This window comes from Strix aluco, chromosome 4, assembly GCF_031877795.1.
Source record: "Strix aluco isolate bStrAlu1 chromosome 4, bStrAlu1.hap1, whole genome shotgun sequence".
Taxonomy (NCBI): Eukaryota; Metazoa; Chordata; class Aves; order Strigiformes; family Strigidae; genus Strix; species Strix aluco.
Genome location: NC_133934.1, coordinates 87,169,950 through 87,187,855, shown reverse-complemented (window position 1 = coordinate 87,187,855; position 17,906 = coordinate 87,169,950). Strand labels below are relative to the sequence as shown.

General features: G+C 33.9%; 1 protein-coding gene across 5 annotated transcripts in view; it reads left to right on the top strand.

Annotated features, from left to right (window-relative positions):
- FUT8 (fucosyltransferase 8) overlaps positions 1–17,906 on the top strand; it is a 138,768-nt gene that overhangs the window by 93,388 nt on the left and 27,474 nt on the right. For all 5 annotated transcript variants that reach the window (XM_074823937.1, XM_074823934.1, XM_074823935.1 and 2 more), the window contains one exon: positions 3,360–3,597. In XM_074823937.1, coding sequence (XP_074680038.1) covers positions 3,360–3,597 — 238 coding nt within the window. The remainder of the gene's footprint in view (positions 1–3,359; positions 3,598–17,906) is intronic.

Sequence of the window (17,906 nt, the reverse complement as noted above, 5' to 3'; positions counted from 1 at the left end):
ATAGGAAGTAATGGCACATTGCCTTTATTTGAGAGTTTAACTGTATCAATTAGTGGAAACCCTGAATTTTGTGAGAGCAATAGTGTATGCCCATGTTACTGGTGATGAAAGACCGTGAAATCCATTTTGTCGGTTATAAAAGTCCACTTTTATTTTAGGTGACACATAACATTCTATTCCTCAGAAATACATAATTTTAACCATTTTACAGTTCTGAAAATTTGTTACTATTTTCAGTTGCAGTGTTTGCAGAAGTACTTCTGAGAAAAATAAGGTGTAAACTGGCATAACTTGATAATCTAATCTACATATTGAATTATGTTTTGTGTGCTTGGTTGGTTGGTTTTTGCTTGATTGGGTTTTTGTGGGGTTTTTTTTTGTTTGCTCAGTTGTTTTTTAATGCAGTTGTGTGGCTGTTACAGGGCTTGACAGTCCTGGAGGTCCCTTCCATCCCTCTCTTGGTTATGTAGACAACTCAATTGGATATAAGAGTCTGTGATGAGCAGTGTAGTTAGGGATGAGAACAGAGCGCACTGCTCATTCACATCAGAGATTTGTAATTGTTTTCTGTGACTTCATGCCGGAAAGAAAAATCTGTCAGTCTTCACTGGATTTGAAATTGACTGTTGTTACCCTTTATCAGCTCAATACCTTTATGAGTTGCTTTGTTTGGCAGTTTTGGCTTATGAACGCATAAGCTGCTCAGATACATGCAACGCAATTGTAATTTTTCTTCCTTCTCAATTTTTCAGGAAATCTCAGTTGAAACTGCAATATATCTAAGTATCTTTACTTTCTTTTTTTTTTTAAAAAGTTCTCAAGAAACAATTTAAGCTCAAATACTGCCTTGTCTTAAAATTTGAGTATAGCAATTAAAAAAACCCACAGTCATAAAGACTGATTGGCTTTCTGTTTAAGTCACAAACTAATATTAATATATATACTCTCTAGTTAAGTCTCCAAGTAATGTTAAAGCCCAAGTAAGTGCATTATATCAACATTGGTAAGCAGTCATGGTATGAAATTATGTTTCTTTGTTATTCCTACTTGATTTCCATAATATTATTAATAAGCTAATACATGAAACTTGCATTTGCATGCAAGAAAAGGCACACCTTATCAAAGTTTACACAACTTCAAATATGTCACCAATTAAATGCTTTCATTTTCAAGTGGACACAGGCATTTGAATGTAATAAAGTGAAGAAAACATAATCTATTGGTATTTTCTGAAAATTCTCTGAGATTATCTCTTTCAAAATAATTATGAAAAAGTTAGTTTCTATAAGAAATTTTGCTATGTGGGGAAAAAATGAGAAGACCGTCTTAACATGTTCTATGGCCCTGATGACATCTCTAATGTGTCTATTGTTCCTTTTTGTGTGCTTTCTTTAAAATCAAGGTTTTTTTAAATGTCAACAAAAGTATACTGCAAAATCATTAATTAATTTTAAAAAGAAATAAAATTCTGTCTGAGCCAATTGATATCTTGTGAGACTTGTATGTCCTGCTTTTTGTAAATACATTTTGCTAATGGTTTACTTTTAACCATAATAGTTCTTTTTACAGTCTAGTTATATAGTATGTTACACAATGGTATTAAAACTCTTCTGAGATAGTCTGCATAAAGTATGAATTATTAACTAGCAGTTAAAAGATCTAGACACATCTTTCAAAAATAGAACTGTAATGGATAAAGAAACACAAAATACAAATTTTGAACTTCTACAACTGAATGCTTTTCTAAATGACAGAGAGAAGCTTCTTATATTTTTTTTATTAGTCTAATATTTCAGTTTAAAAATAGCAACATAACAATATACACTATTGAGCTTGTATTTTCTACTCAGTAAGAGAAAGCAGCAGAAAATGATTCTACTTGCACCTGCTATCATTGCACTTCATTGTGTCATGTAAATATGTCTGTAGATTTAGGGAGGAGATTTATTTCATGGAATTATTTCTTTGTGGACTTTCACGCAATACTAGAAAAACTCTCTCTCCTAACAGACTGTGGGAAATAGATTTGTTATCGTCTCAAAAATACCTGTTAGATTTAATCTCAAGTTATCCACTAGATTTGTGATGGCAAGAGTACTGTTCTGAAGAATCAAAATTAAGAATGGAAATTTAATGTAATTTATTGTTTTTCATAGCTAGTTAGGCTTTGAATCAGATGCTTTTTTATTGAAATGAAAAAAATTAAATGCTGAAATTACACGTTGTGGGTTTGTTGTTTTGTTGTTTCTTGTTTTGTTTGTTTGTTTGTTTTTTTCCCTAGATCTGAAATATTCTCCCCTCCTTTTACACAACTGAATGCACAAATCAAAATTTTTAATAAACATTTTAGGACTCAGAATATTCAGATTATCTTTAAGATCTCTTGGTGGAGAGATCTCAGTTTGTCAGATGGTGATTCTTGTTTTTTGGAAAAACCTGAGTTGTTGCAAATTTACAGAAAATTTTATTTAAAGTTGTTTAAATGTGAAAGCAACAGAATATATATTGATATATATATTGATATAAACATCAGTATTCTCACAGCTTAACTGAAAAGGAACTTTTCATCCTAGAGACTTTATAAAAGACCTTTTTGTAATGCAGGAGTATGTCTAGAGGCATGCAAGAATAAATGTGTACAGCAAAGTACTACATTTTACAGAAAGAAAAACTTCTGTAGATTATGTTCTGGTGTTGTCCACATACCTAAAAATATTTATTAGTTTGTACTTTTAAACATAGCATTCACATCATGTAGACATTTGCCTCCTTTGTTGTTGTTTCTTGGATTGTGGAAGTGTAGTATATTATTTTATTGAGAGTGTATGCAGATTAAAATATGGTCTTTTATCAGTCTGCTCAGATATGTGTTTTATATTCTCTATTTGGTATATGGTCAGTTAGTCTGGGAAGCAGTCCATTAATAAGCATTTGTTTTATTCTGTATCCTGTAGACAGGTGGAAATTTTCTTTCGTTGGATGACGTGCATGCTCATTGAGAGAGAACTAACAAACTTGGAAAAAGCCTTCTAACACTGAGAATCATGTTGATGAAATGTGAACTCTGAGTGCAAATATTAGCTTATTCTGACAGATTTACAAATGAGAAAGTAATTTAAAATCTTGAAGGTATTCTATTTTACATTAGGATAGTGAAGTATGTTCAATAGCTGTTCGTGTTCACAGTGAAGAATTCACATAAAATTTTCATGGAGCTGAAGCTTACTCATCCATTTTAATATGAGATGTATTATTGCAGGATGGTTTGTGTGATTTATGACATTTGTCAGTTTTTCAGAAAAAAATATGCCTTTGTGTGTATGTTCTCTTCAGCTTCACTTTTTTATCCCTACATACAGAACCCGAAGGATTGCAGCAAAGCTAAGAAACTTGTGTGTAATATCAACAAAGGCTGTGGCTATGGTTGTCAACTTCATCATGTAGTCTACTGCTTCATGATCGCTTACGGCACTCAGCGAACACTCATTTTAGAGTCTCAGAATTGGCGCTATGCTACCGGTGGCTGGGAGACTGTATTTAGGCCTGTGAGCGAGACATGTACTGACAGATCAGGTACCACCACTGGACACTGGTCAGGTAAGAATTAAATACTCAATTTCTCCTTGTTTTTTGCAGCTTCATTCACATAGAACTATTTTGATACCTCTTTCTTTAATGTTATGTGGAACGTAATAACTATGACAGCAGTTGAATACATAAGCATCTATTGAATCTTATTTTTGCATTGTATTGAGAAAAATATTATCCTTATTAAGATATTTCTGCTTTGGCAGAGATTATTTAATACAAAATTTTTGTATTTCAGATTTAAATTATAAACCTTCAGCAGTCTGCCACTGTGTTATGTGCCAGATATGAATCCAATTTTTATGAGAAGAGAGTAATAAATAGAGGCTGTTGTTGGTAAACTTTAAAACAATAAAGCATGTTTCAAATATAAAGCAAAAGAAATACAAAGAAAATGGTATCCAGTAGTCATTCACACACCAACAAAATAATGAAATAATTGAAATTATTTTTAATGTAAACTGAACTGACTTGAAGTTCAGGTTGTAAAACCAGTGGCAGTGTTAAATACCTTTTTATTTGTAGATCAGTAAGTTGATCCATTCTTATACTAGGCTAAACAATTTTGCTAGAATAACTAGATGGGCATTCATGTTTGACGAATCAGATAGCTTTGTCTCAAAGTAAACAGCATTCATTTTAATGGAATTCTTGCAGTCAACATCTTGAGGAGTTATTAACATCTGCATGGTTTTATAGTTTTTTCTATGTATTTAAAACATTTTTCATGTATTTGTCAAAATTGAGTAGGTATACAGCACAACTGAAGATGGCTGGCAATATGCTAACTTTTTGCTCTCAATTTGTGATAAGTACTAGGAAGAATTTTTTTAAACTAAATTTCTGCACAGATAATTTTTATGTGAAAAATTGTCAGCTTTTAAAACATGGATTTTATTGACTCTTCCTCTTTTGTTAGGCATATTTATTTTTTCTAAGTCTGTAACTGGTGTTACAGTGGGAGTTTGTAAATGTCATAATAAATGCAGGGAAGACACAGTTGATGGAAAAGAATAAAACTGACTGTTCTTACCCAAGACTAGGTAAATGTGGTGAGATATCTTCATTGATAAAAGGAGATTCTTCAAAAAACATAATTAAACAACTGGGTTAGAGAGAGGTGGAATGTTAATTTTAATAATATTTTGTATTATTGATAATTACAGTTCACAATTATTGGATGAGTAGATAAACTAACAACAGGTAGAATGAACAAAAGCAATTTAGAGTGGGGAACAGTAAGGGAGATATTGTGCCACTTTTCAGGCTATAGCTGTTTTATTTATCAGCACTGATGCAAATTTTGATTGTTAGCATGTGGCACATTAATATTATCTCAGAAAGGAATTTTGGCTCAGTAACTCTCTGCTTAAGGACAGATAAGTAGGACTGATACTCTTTATTATTTATGTTAGTTCTGCCTACAGACTCAAGAATTTCTTTCCAGTATGTCCAGGATGTATTTGGCAGCGACAGTTGTGACTTGGATTTCATTGGACATTTAAAAAATTTATAGGGATTTTCAGTTAACGACTGTGTAGACTACACTCATCAGTAAGAAATAGTGCGCTGATGAGATGTTATTTTAGCATATGGTTTTCTCATTAGAACTACAGGAGCTACAGCATGACTTCTGCAGACCAGTACTGTCCCAGTGCCATAGAGACAACATACAGGTGGTCTGTTTGGATAGCAAGTAGAGCTTTTCAGTTCTGGGTTGACAGAAACTGTTTTCCCCCCCCAAACTGTCTTCATTCTTCCTCTTCCGTTGGCTATCTCCTGATAACACAGATTTTGAATGGTGTGTAAAGTTTAGATGCAGGGAAGAATGGCCAAATGTCCAAGTCATCAGAGACTGTACCCTGTACCCTAGAGTCACAAGAAATATTCCCCTTCCCTCATTTCTGACAGGTACAGGGTTGCACTCTCTTTTAGGAGAACTCTGAACTAGTCACTGGGCTTGGAAATTAACATCAATAATGAGAGGAAAAGAGAAATGTAGATGTTCATTCCTTCACTTCATCTGCCTTTCTGTCTTTGAAATGGTGGAACATGTACCCCGTCCCATAGCTACTTCCAGAGGGGGAAGAATTGTCTGTTCTGGCAAGTGTCTCAGGTTTCAGTTGTCATTCCATAGTGATCGTGCCTTTCATAGTTTAAGTCCTCAGACCTATTATAGGCAGAACTGATACCTTTCAAGGATTTCTAGTTACATATAGTGGAAGTGTCTGTGTCTTCAACAATTGTACTACTTGGAATGATTGCTTTATAGTTATTTTACTTCCTACTGAAAATTCTTGGGACTTGTGTTGTATGCTAGGTTTTGTTGTTGTTTTTGTGAGTGGTGTGTCATTTTCTTTGTTTCATTTGTGTTCTCTTTTTTTCCAGAGAATCAGTAACATTTCTTATTCATGTTGGATCCAATAGTACTTGAAGATCTTTGTTATCTGGCTGATTAGCAGTTTAGTGAGGAAGTGTGCCCTGAAGGATATGTAGAGGAAGGAGAATTGCCTATGCACTGGACAATTCAGCCCAGGGCCTATTTGAGTCCAGTCATAACAAGAATTAAACTTCGCAGAAATTTCCTTGATCCAACACATTGTATATGTGTAAGTGTCAACCAGATGTCATAGTTTCCACTGTTGTCTCTGTGGAAAAGGTATTATGGATATTTTTCTACTGCAAAATATTCCTTAAATTAGATGTTTGTGGTATCTTAGAAGGTTCAGATACAATAATCTGAATTCAGAGGAAGACAGGGCAGGGTAAAATGTTACAGGGAACTGTAGTTTAGGATAAAATGCAGAAATAGTACTTGCCTTTCCAAAGCAAGCACACATCTCTACTTCACTAAGCTAGTCATTTGTCTTCTCTGGATGGTAAAGAACATTTCCAAGTCCTTATTTTAGATACCACACTAAGAACAATGCTGATTAAAAGCAAAACCTTTTCATCGTGACTATAGCCAAACGAGTTCCCTAGAGAGGGTGTGCAGCCTCCATTTTGGAGACTTTCAAGGCCTATCTGGCTGAAGCCCTGAGCAACCTGTTCTGATCTCATGGCTGAGCCTGCTTTGACCAGAAGTTCGGAGTAGATGTCCTCCTAACCTATAAACTGTGTGATCTGGGCAAACTTGAGTTCAACTGTGGGAAGTGTTGATTATGGCTAATAATAACCTGGTCTTTTATCCTAATAAACTGGCACTGTCCAGAACCAGCTGCTTTAGAAGAGGGTGAAAGTACAGGAACAGCAGGCAAGTAAGGGGTAAGCGGTGTCAAAGAGAAATTCCTACAGAGGGTCAGTTCCTCCTATCTTGGTTGCACATATGAGTCCTCATACATGCAGGTGAATCTTACATCTTTCTCCATGTGGTTGATAGTCAGAACATAAAATCTTCAGTCTTCTCAGTAGGACACTTCACACCCAGCGCATGTGGAATCTTAAGGAGTTTAACTCTTAAAGTCTTAGAGATCTCAAACTAACTTTTTCAGATTTGCAGAATCGAATTTACAGATTGGTGTGTAAACATAGTTGTGTGTTTATGCATTGAAACAACATTTGCACACTGAAATAACATCTGTTCTTCAAAGCTTAAGGATTCTACATAACTTTTGTTTTAAAATTCTAGTGATTTTTGTGAATGCAAATTTTATCCAAAAATTAGTTTTTAGAAATAGTTGAATGTTTTCTAAAACTAAGTAGAAATGGAAAACTGACATTAAAAACTTCAGCTGAAGTTTTATTCATGTTTGGCAAAGTTAGCAACTGAAACAACCATCTGGCATGGTTCTGGGCAGACTGCTCTATGTGACCCCAGAATTTAGTTGCAGGCAATTTGTGAGCCTTGCTTTTAGCATAATAAGCTGTAAACTAGTGTTCTGAAGCACTTACGCACACATGGCCTAAAAAGACTATATATTTTAATGAAAATCTGTTAAAATAGGTCATGATTTCCTGCAATATGGGCTCTTGCTGATGAAAGTGCAAATATTTCCTTTAGGTCCCTACAGTTTTTATTTTTTAAAAAATCCTGATTTCTGGATCAGGATGAATAGTTTGAAGGCTGAATGCAAGACATCTTGCTGTGATCAAATTTTTTAAAAATTAATGAATGCCACTAATTTGAGTTTTGATGTTCTAGAGATAGAAGATATTCAGCTATGAAAGACAATCTTTCTATGGTTAGCCTACTGGCTAGCCACACACACTACAAACTGCATTAAATTCTAATCTTCTGCAATGGCGTGATCACTGAGGAAGAATGATACTGACAATCGATCTTTTTTTCCTAGCTTCAGTATGGCTTCAGTAGGAATCTTCACTGGATACTTAATTGCCAGTAAATTTGAAAGATATTCTATCTTGCTGAAGGTTTCTATGTTTTTTATGTCTTTCTAAATTTATAGAGATTTTTTTTTTTTTTAATTCCCTGTACCTTTAGGATGAATAAGTCTGAAATTCTTAACTGTAATTAAAAACAGTTTGTCTGCAAAACCACACCTTTAATTTTTTTTTCCTCCACAACTTTTGAAATCAGCATGGGATTTTCTAGATTTTCAAAATAAATGTATAAAAATGCATTGACATTTATAAATTTCCATTTCTGATAAACAAAATGTTTCTCCTATGTCATGTACTTACTATGCTGTGTATATGGGTTTTTAATAAAAGTTATTTCATTATGTATCAAAAATATTCATACAAGTGAATACTTATAACATCAGTGGAAATTACAGAAATAGGCCAAAAAGTCAGAAAATTATATCATCTTGAAGAATTACTTTCATGTAATTTGCAGACCTGCATAGATAATAATATAGTAAATTGTGTTTCATGACAAAATTGTTTAAATCTGTTCATTTATCTTTCTTATTTTGAATGAAATTGATTCTGCTTGATACTTTTAGTTGTATTACCAACATGAAGTTTTGAAGCTTCTGAAGTCTTATCTTAGCAAAACAATTCAGATGGTAATCTCTTTTACAAAGAATTAAGAAACTTATATGAGCTGAGAATATATATATTTTAAAATATTATTGGTCCAGTCCTCTCCTAACTAGGCATAAAAGCTAAGCTTGTCTGTTTCCGAAGAAATTAGCATGGTTTTGGAATTTCAGAAGTAGTGTGAATTTTAATAAGCAAGCTGACGTTAGTCTGATAGCAAGAGATTAGTAAGGCATGTTCTCATATGTGCAGAGAATTAGCAGTCATCTCATCTCTGGCAGGAATTGTTCTTTGTGTTTGACATGGTATTCCTACAAGTCAAGTTCAATTTTTCTAGCTTAAATATGTTAAAAGATTGAGAATTCTATCATGGATTTTTGCAAATACAGCAATTATTTTACACTGTGGCATAATTTTTCCTTTCCCTTTGTTACACTCACTTTCATACTGTCATTCTAGAGAAAAAAAAATCCTAATAAGAGATGGTTATGTGCATGTTCTTTTTAATTTTAAAATTATACCTTGCCTGCAATTGTAACTTACTTGTAGTTCATTTTTCCTTGGTATCTATGACCAAAGTATTTATGAATAATTTAGGTGGGAATTGGCATTAGAAGCAGGTAGAACTTCATAATAATAAGAACCAAAATGCAGAGAACTTGTGAAGACATATTTTTCATTAAATTTTTAAATTAATTTTCTTTATGTTAGTTATATTGAGCATGAATATTTTTACTTGCCAGATCATAATGTTCTGTTATTGTTGCAACATGCTAAAACAGGGTAGGCCTCTTTTTATCATTTTTTACTTGCTGATTTATGATGTCCTGGTGGCATTCCCTAATAATACATTGAAGGAGGTCTATAAAATAACAAGATAAAAAAATGGAACCATACAATAAATGGGAACAGAAAATAGATTAATAGAAAGGATGGATTAATATATGGTTAGAAGTCATATCTACATTTCATGATGGGAAGTGAAGCGATGTGGAGGTAAAGAAGCCATCTACATGTTTTAAATAACAGTGCATGCTCCTTCCCACAAGGCCTGCAAACCAGTAAGGTGAAAGATAACTTGAAAAAGGAAACCTGAAACAAAGTTTCCTGCAGTTTCCTTTGAATATTGAGTTTCCTGCCTCTAGCCATAGTTTGACAAATGAATGCTTTTAAGGCAGGAGTACCCAGAGGGGAAAAAATGGCAGAGCTCTTCATTTGGAGGTAGTGCCAGCTTTTAAGTATTCATTGAACTATAATTTTAAAATATAAATTAACTAATATGTTTATATGTATAATTCAAGAAAGAGGATACTGTTGGTACAGAAAATTAATTTCTAATTTATTAAAGCCAGTCAGGCAACAGTAATCAAAAGGACTAAATGAAAATTGCAAACTCAAACCATAAAAAGTTCTGCAGAATTAATTGCAATAAATAAAAAAGTTTCATTCCATGAACTAGATCTTCCTTGACAGAAGTTTTTCTTTTACATAGATCAGATGAATATTTAGTATTAGCCTAAAAAACCCTTTATCTTGCAGACAATTGCATGAAGTATGTTGTGCTCCCATATCTCAGTCTTCTTTATAAAATCTTGCATAAAAAACTGGATCCATTTATATTTCTAATTATTAGTGTCTTTTTTTTTTATACACTGACTTTCATTATTTACATTTTAATTCAAGCAAATTTATGTTGCTGTGAAGGATGCTGGGGAATGGTGGTTTGAGAGAACAGAGCAGAACAGCAATCTGTCTTGTATTTTCCCTTTGTTTCTGTTGTGTGTATCATGAAATGAAGTTCCTGATACTGTGTGGATTTTTGTTCTAATGGTACCTTCTATATGAAGACATTTCTTTACGTGAACATGAAAAAATATTTAGAAAGTGGTAACTCTTAAAATTCTAATGAGGTAGGTCTGAGTTTTCAGAGCTATGCAGTAGACTAAGAGAGCAGAGTGTGATCCTTATTTGTGTCTAAGTGGAGGGTTTTTGAACAGTAGCAAGAAGTTATTTTCGCCTTGCAGAGCCATGGCCAGACTGCAGCACACTGTCCAGTTTGGTTATCTGGCCTTCAGAATGGATATTGATAAATATGAAAGGATTCTCGGAAAGAACTACACTGATTCAAGGCCAGAAAAATGTGCTTTACAGTAAGAGATTAAAGGACATCGTTCAGTTTAAAAATTAAGTTTAAAAAGCTTGTCCCACCACATTTTGTAGGCGTTTCTATATGGGAAAATTTCTACTTTCAGACAAAAGCATGTGGCTGGACAATTTGGATTGGGAATAAGGTCTGTTTTTTACAGAAGGATTGGCTGACTACTGTAATAATTTATGCAGGGCCATCAGTAAGTCTTCATTGCATCACGATTATGTGTGTTTTTGAAAACCGTGGATTATCTCCCTTTTGATCTTTTAATATTTTTCATGTGTGACATAGAAGGTTATTGTGATTTCAGTGACCCAACTGAAGCTCTGGTCTGGTATACAGTGAACAGGCTAGGGAGAGGAAGACTGAACATCAGCAGCTGAATAGCTATGCCTTGCATGAGCACAAGCAGAATCATTTATTTAAAAAAGTCCTTTACCTGCTGTGCTCAAGAGATTGGAACAGCAGAAAAGCAGAAAAGCAGAAAAATAAGGTGACACATTTTTAAAAATGTGTGTTTTACTTTTTTGAGTTGAGTCAATCCATGAAAAGAAACATAAGGTATAACTAAAGAGTTAGTTGTTGTCTTTGAGCACACATGGCAATCCTTTTCCACTTTTAAATATCAGATCAGTGCTTAACTTTATGAACAAAACTGTTAGTCAGGAATGAAAGAAGCAAAGTCTTAGAGACAAATGGAAGTCAAATTCAGTTAACCAGGTGATCTTACAGTTAAGGAAAATACATAAAGAGATGGGATGGAGAGGGAGAGTGATTTGTGTTATTAAGCCTACTTTACTATACATAATGTCTTTGAGGTAATTGCAAATCTCCTATTAAGAGTTAGAGATGGTTATAAATCTGGAAAAAATTATTTTCTAATGGTTAAAAATTGACTTGAAAGTTAAGGTGCTTTGGAACATTTTGAAATCCTCTTCTGATTAGAAGTCTTTGAGTCAAAAATGTTCTGAGTAATATTCAGAAATAAAAATGAAACTGATAGAGGTGAATTCAAAATCACATGGGGTAATGAGGCAAATATTTCAGTATATTCCAAAAGCAATTACATTCTTTCCTGGTAGGAATTATATGTCATGAGACACAAGTAAAAGAAATTGCTCCTTTTTCTTTTTTTTTTTTTTTTTGTTTTAATTGACATGTTTATGCTAATGTTATAACCAGCAGACCAGATAAAAGTACTGTATGTCTTTTTCAGTTTCACCACTTCTTAAGAATTAGGCATACTATTTTTTTATCATTGCAACTCAAATATCATTAGAACACTAAATAGTCTAATAGTGTTGCTTTCTATGAAATTTACATCCTTTCTAAAATATAAGTTGATGCTTTCTGGATCTCAGAGAAACTGAACAGCATACTTTGCTGTAGCTTTACAAGTAATTTAAAAGACTATTTGTGATCCTGTGTTGAACCATGGGTAGAGAAGATTGTATCTTTTTCCTGCTATGAATCAATTCTCGTTAACTTTTATTCACATAGAAAATAGTTTCTGGAGAAGTAAGTTCTTCTCATATATGTAAAAACAAGATCTTCAGAGTACTGTAAAGAAAGTTGTATTTAGAAGGTATCTGGTAATGTAATTGAACTCAGTTCCACCATCCATGTGTAATAAAAAGAAAACTGTTAAATATATTTTGGGTTTTTTCCCCCCTTTGTCCTTCTTTAGAAGGGGTTTAATTGTATAGATCATCTGCCTATTGCAGCAAGAGTGAAGAGTCCAGGCTTCCTTTAGTCTTAAAGTAAGTTAAATTTTAGTCCAAAAGTACATTATTAATTTTAAATTATTTTAAAATTTGTGCTACAGCTTTTTGCTTGTTACGAAATATGGCTGTTCAAAATCAGGAAAAAAAGTATTTAGAATTCATCTTAAGAATGTATTAGCTATTGTCATAGCTGCATTTATATAATATAGGTCATTGTCTGAAAATTGGAAAATGGTGTCTGCAGTTATTATTTCTGTTACAGAGCTTCTAGAAGCCTTGTTGCGACAGGTATTTTCCAGGGAGATAGTATTATAGACTGTAAAATCTTGCAATCAGAATTAGGACCAATACGATATCAGTAGGGTGAGTAATTTTATACCTAGTGAAATCCGCATAAAGACATTTAACTCTTGGCTTAATTTTTAAATATAGTATGCAGCAAAGTTATTCATAGTCATAATCCCATCCTGCTGTTTAGTAGCTTGGAATTCATTGCAGACATAGCAGAGAAATGAAGATACTTGCGAAAGTAATTTCTGTACCTGGTGGGAAGTAGGATCAAGTAGTGAAAATACAGAAGCAGGTTTTGTAAAAGAACAGCGTTGTTCTGTTCAGAGACCTGAGAATAAAAAAGAAATCTTCAGAAGGACTTTTGATTTGGAGGGACTACAGGCAGAAGGAGTGTTACAGTCAGAAAATGCCTGGATCATGTCACAACATTAACTTAAATGCTGTGAGTATCAACATACAGGTATTAGTTATCTCCTTAACAATTCATAATTAACTTGGTGTTACTCAACTTGTTCTTTATATGTTGTTATATTATTTGCTGTGTCAGCCTTATATGTGTTTCCATCTGTTAAAAACATGCCATTTCAAAAATGAACACACTCTAAAAACTGGAAAACAGATAGGAAGGTGCTTCTGGGGTGTGCATTTCCTACCACTGCTGGGGAGATAATGCTGTAGCAATGAAGCCTTGTCCATGTCAGTTTTTTAGATATGAACATAGTAAGAATTTCAAGAATACAATACATAGTTTAAAAAAGAAAACATAAAACAGTAGTGGTTTTTATTATTATAGATACTCTCTTCAGTTGTTGCAAGCTGTATTACAGTTAACAACCTTTCACTTCTTGGTGGTTTTTTTAGGCTCAGTCATCTACATTGCTGCAGTCGTTAGCCCTTGTCCAGCATTATTTTTTATGTTAAAATTCACTTTGTGCACTTCTCCGTTTGGTATTTTTTCAGTTTAGGAAAACTTCTAAGACTGAGACTAATTTTCCAAGAAATTTTATGGCCATGCAATTAGGATTATTCTGTCCTTAAACCCCCCTCCCCATTTTCTCCTACTTATGGGATGAAACACTAGAAGGACAAAGGAGAAAACAAGATCAGAACTGAAATGTTTTTTACCCCCTGAAAGCACTCTGGAAGAATATTGTTGAATTAACAGAGTAAACAGAACATTAATATTATGTAGTGCCCATTTATTAGCATAAGCTTGATATTTAATGGATATTACCAGTTGTAGTTAGCTAATTATTTGTGGATAGTAACAGCTGTTGAAAGATTTTGGGTTTAGCTATGAGTCTAACTAAACATAACTGCTTAGGAAGTCAAGTGTGCTGTTGGAAATTGCATTTTGTTGAAGAACGTGGTTTTTTAATTGTTATTTTCATAATTAACTTTTTGGAAAATTGTCTAAAAACCGTATGTACAGTGCAAAACATTCAGATGTTACATACAATGTGTGGTGGTTTAGCCCCTGCCAGGGTCTGAGACCACGCGGCCGCTGCCCCTTCCCCACAAAGGGAGTGAAATACAAAGCCCCAACACTGAAATAAGGAAAGGTTTAATACAACAATGCAATAGCAACACAACCAACAATAACAATAACAGTAATAGTGATAGCAATGAACAGAGCAAAATAGCTACCAAATACAGCAGTTTGAAGCACGATGTCCAAAACCACGAGTGCACTGCGCTCCTCGCCAGGAAAATGTGACCTGCCAGGATGTGACATCCGCATGGTATCTGAATAACCCGGCTAGAGCTCCCCCCCACTGCTGGGGAAACTTAACCCTATCCTGGTTAAACCAGGACACAATGTTTTAATAAAAGTATATCCTGCAGTATCAGTAATAATTTAATATTCGAAGAAAAACGTTATTACATAGTCTCATGTTTCTTGTCATTACATGTCTGTGAATGCCATCTCATCTAGCATGTTAACTTGCATTTCCTTATGCAAGCAAAGATACTGAATTTTAAGCTCTTGGGTGCAACTCACTATTATAATTGTGTTACTTTCCATTTTTTTCTTTCTTTTTTTTTTTTTTTTTCCAATCCGTAATCCTGCAGGAGAATATGGGATTAGTTTACATGGAAAGACAGTATAGTATCTCTCATGACACCTCTTGCTAGATGCCTTAAAGTTTGGGTTTAATAGGCTGCATTCCAATTAACAATTAATTTTACTTTTTCCCACTGTTGAACATGAAAACCAGCTACTGTTATCATAAAAAATCTAAATCTAGTATATGCTCTAAAGAGATTGTATGCAGATTTTATTTATTTCACAACCTTGATTTTCTTAACGCATGTATATGCAGTTTCTTGTCAATAGTTGACACGTTCCAGTGGAAATGTGTTAAGAGATTTGGCTTGCTTTATTGGTTTACCAGTCTTCAACATTTTGTGGCTACAGTGGAAGTTCAGTTAGGTGGGAAGGCTAAATAAGAGAAACCAGATAAGTGAATTTGATAGGGGAAAAAAAAATCTGAAGTGGCCATCCACTTATTTAAGAGAAAATAAAAAAGTTATCTTTGCATCTTAGAAATCTTAGAAAGCAGAACTCAGGTAAATCAAATTTATCTTGCATGAGGGTAGGGATTTCTCAGTTTAGGACACTAGGGATCATTTGTAAGGTTATATGCTGTGTGTGCATCTCTCAGACCTCAGAAACAAAGTACTCTCTTCCAGACAAAGGGACGAAACTGAGGAAAAAAGGGGAGAGAAACACAATGGAGACTTTTAGTGATATCATAGAGTAGTCCTGCTTTCAGCTTGCAAATCTGGTTTTGTGGAGGAATGTTTTCTGCTGGGGCGGTAGGAAGGTGCCAGAAGAAACAGAAGTCTACACATAGAACGAGAGGCTGAAATTCCTGATCTGAAGTGTGTGTAGCCAGAACAGCATATCAGAAACTTATGGGATGTTTCAGTACTCAACAGTAATTAACGTGAGAAGAACAGATGATGTCATGCAGCAAAGCTATAGCCATGTCTGCTTAAAATAACAAATAAATAACAGTAAAAATAACAAATAAATAACAGTAAATAAAATTAATCCAAACAATCCACTACAATGTTTCATTTAAATAAGGGAGCTACATAAAAAATAATCCAACTGTTTACAAAAAGGGACTAAGTGCTTGCAAGCAGCATGGAGATTACATAAAACCAAACTCACACCACCTGTCAAAAAGCCCTTTTTTTTAAAGGCAAATAGCATGAAGTTGCTTGATGTTGTTAAAGAGCATTTAAGAAAACAAAACAAAACCCCAAACAAATTTTGTACAAATGAGAAAAATAGGAAAGAATATAATTTCTAGCAAATTACATAAGAAAATGTGGTAAGGAAGGCCAAACAAGATTTTGAGGAGAAGCTTGCTAAAGGCAAAAAAACCTGATAATAAATACTTTTTCATACACATCAGAATAAGGAAGCCTGCCAGAAAATCTGGAGGGCCAGTAAATGATCAAGGGATGAAAGGAGCTCTGAAAGAAGACAAGACTGTAGTACGAAATATAAAAATCTTTCATATTCACATTCACTATAGAAGAACTTAGGGAGGCTCCCGTGCTGGAATTTTTCTTCGCAGGGTACACTTTGGATGCTCTTTGTCAAACAAGTGTCATTGAAAGCATTTCAAAACAAAACATTTTGTTTATAATTGCTATTTGTTTATAATTGCTGTTCTACAGAACAGTGGAAGGTGGCTGAAGGAATACTGATTTCTAAAAAGGGTTCCAGGAAATCATAGACTCTGTACTGGACAAATTGACAGAAATAATAATGAAGAATCAATTTAGGGAATGCACAGAAAAATATGTTACAGTGGAGAACAGTAAATGAGAGTTTTATAGAAGGAAATAATGTCTCATAAATTTAGTAGATTTATTTGAAAGAGGCAAAACTATGTAGACATGGAAGACTGAGTTAATTTAATATCTTGTACTTCAGAAGGCTTCCCCAGATGTCAACTGCCATGAGATAGAAGGGAAGCTCCTGATATATGTAAAATTGGGTTAAAAGAAACTTCAGAGGGAAAGGATAGAAATTAGTGATTAATATTTGTTAGAGGAGTAATCGACCAGCAAAGACTGATGCAAACTTTATACTTTGTACATATTCATATATCATCTGGCAAAGAGATGGAATGTGAGATGGCAATATTTGTAATAATAAGGTATTTTGTTTAGTGAAAGTGAAAATTCTTTGTGAAGAGCTACAGAAGGCTCTTGCAGTAGTAAGTGACTGTGAAATAAAATAGCAGATAAAAGTCTGTGTTGATAAAGACCAGGAAATGGAGAAGAACAACCCTGAACTGTACACTCAGTGGTGAGATCTGACTATGTATTGCTATATTAGGAAGTGTGGAAGTACATCCAGTGGTCAGTAAACTGTAGTAACATGTTTGCCTAAAAACTTGTGCTTGAAGTTAGTATGTGATTAACATTTGCTTTTCAATATTTCAGCTTCTGTATTAGAGAATGCCTGTTAAAATGGTAATACTAAAGGAACTTTGTGGCTCAATTCATGTACAGTACAGTAAGTTTTTCCTTTTCACATCACAAGTTCATATCTGTGGTTCAAAACCAGTCTGACTGAGTGTTTGGTTGCATCTCTGAAATAAGTGTATGGATTCGATGCTGCTGTTGTTGACCCCTATTTTGGCAGCCTTTCCAGAAGCAGAAAGGCTTGCATGAACTAAGCAAGTTGAGTTCTGTTGTCCCCTCTCTCTCAAATTCAGAGTAAAGCCCTGTTGATGATGTGGTGTTTTTGTCAACATTTTGCATTTTTTTGTGTGTAAGTAGAAAAGTACATACTTCCGTTTTCTGCACAGCTGTTTTCACAAGAATACCATTTTCTTTCAGAAAATGTTAAGGAAAAAGTGTATAAATAGCTGTAACTTTTTCATAAAGACCATTAAGTGGGCTCAGTATTAAAATCAAGTAACTACACTGACATTCTGCTTATTCCTGAAAGATCTAATGATCTGAAATTAGAATTATGGGAAATGCAGTAATTTCTTGTAACTAGCTTTTTTTCTTTTGTTTTTATGTAGAAGAATGTTTGCCTTTGGTCTTTCAGTGCGTTTAGGTTTTGTTGGTTGGTTGGTTGGTTGGGGTTGTTTTTGGTTTTGGGTTTTTTTTGTAGCAATACTTTTAACATCATTTTACAACTTGTGACACAAAGTTCACCTGTGCAATCCCAA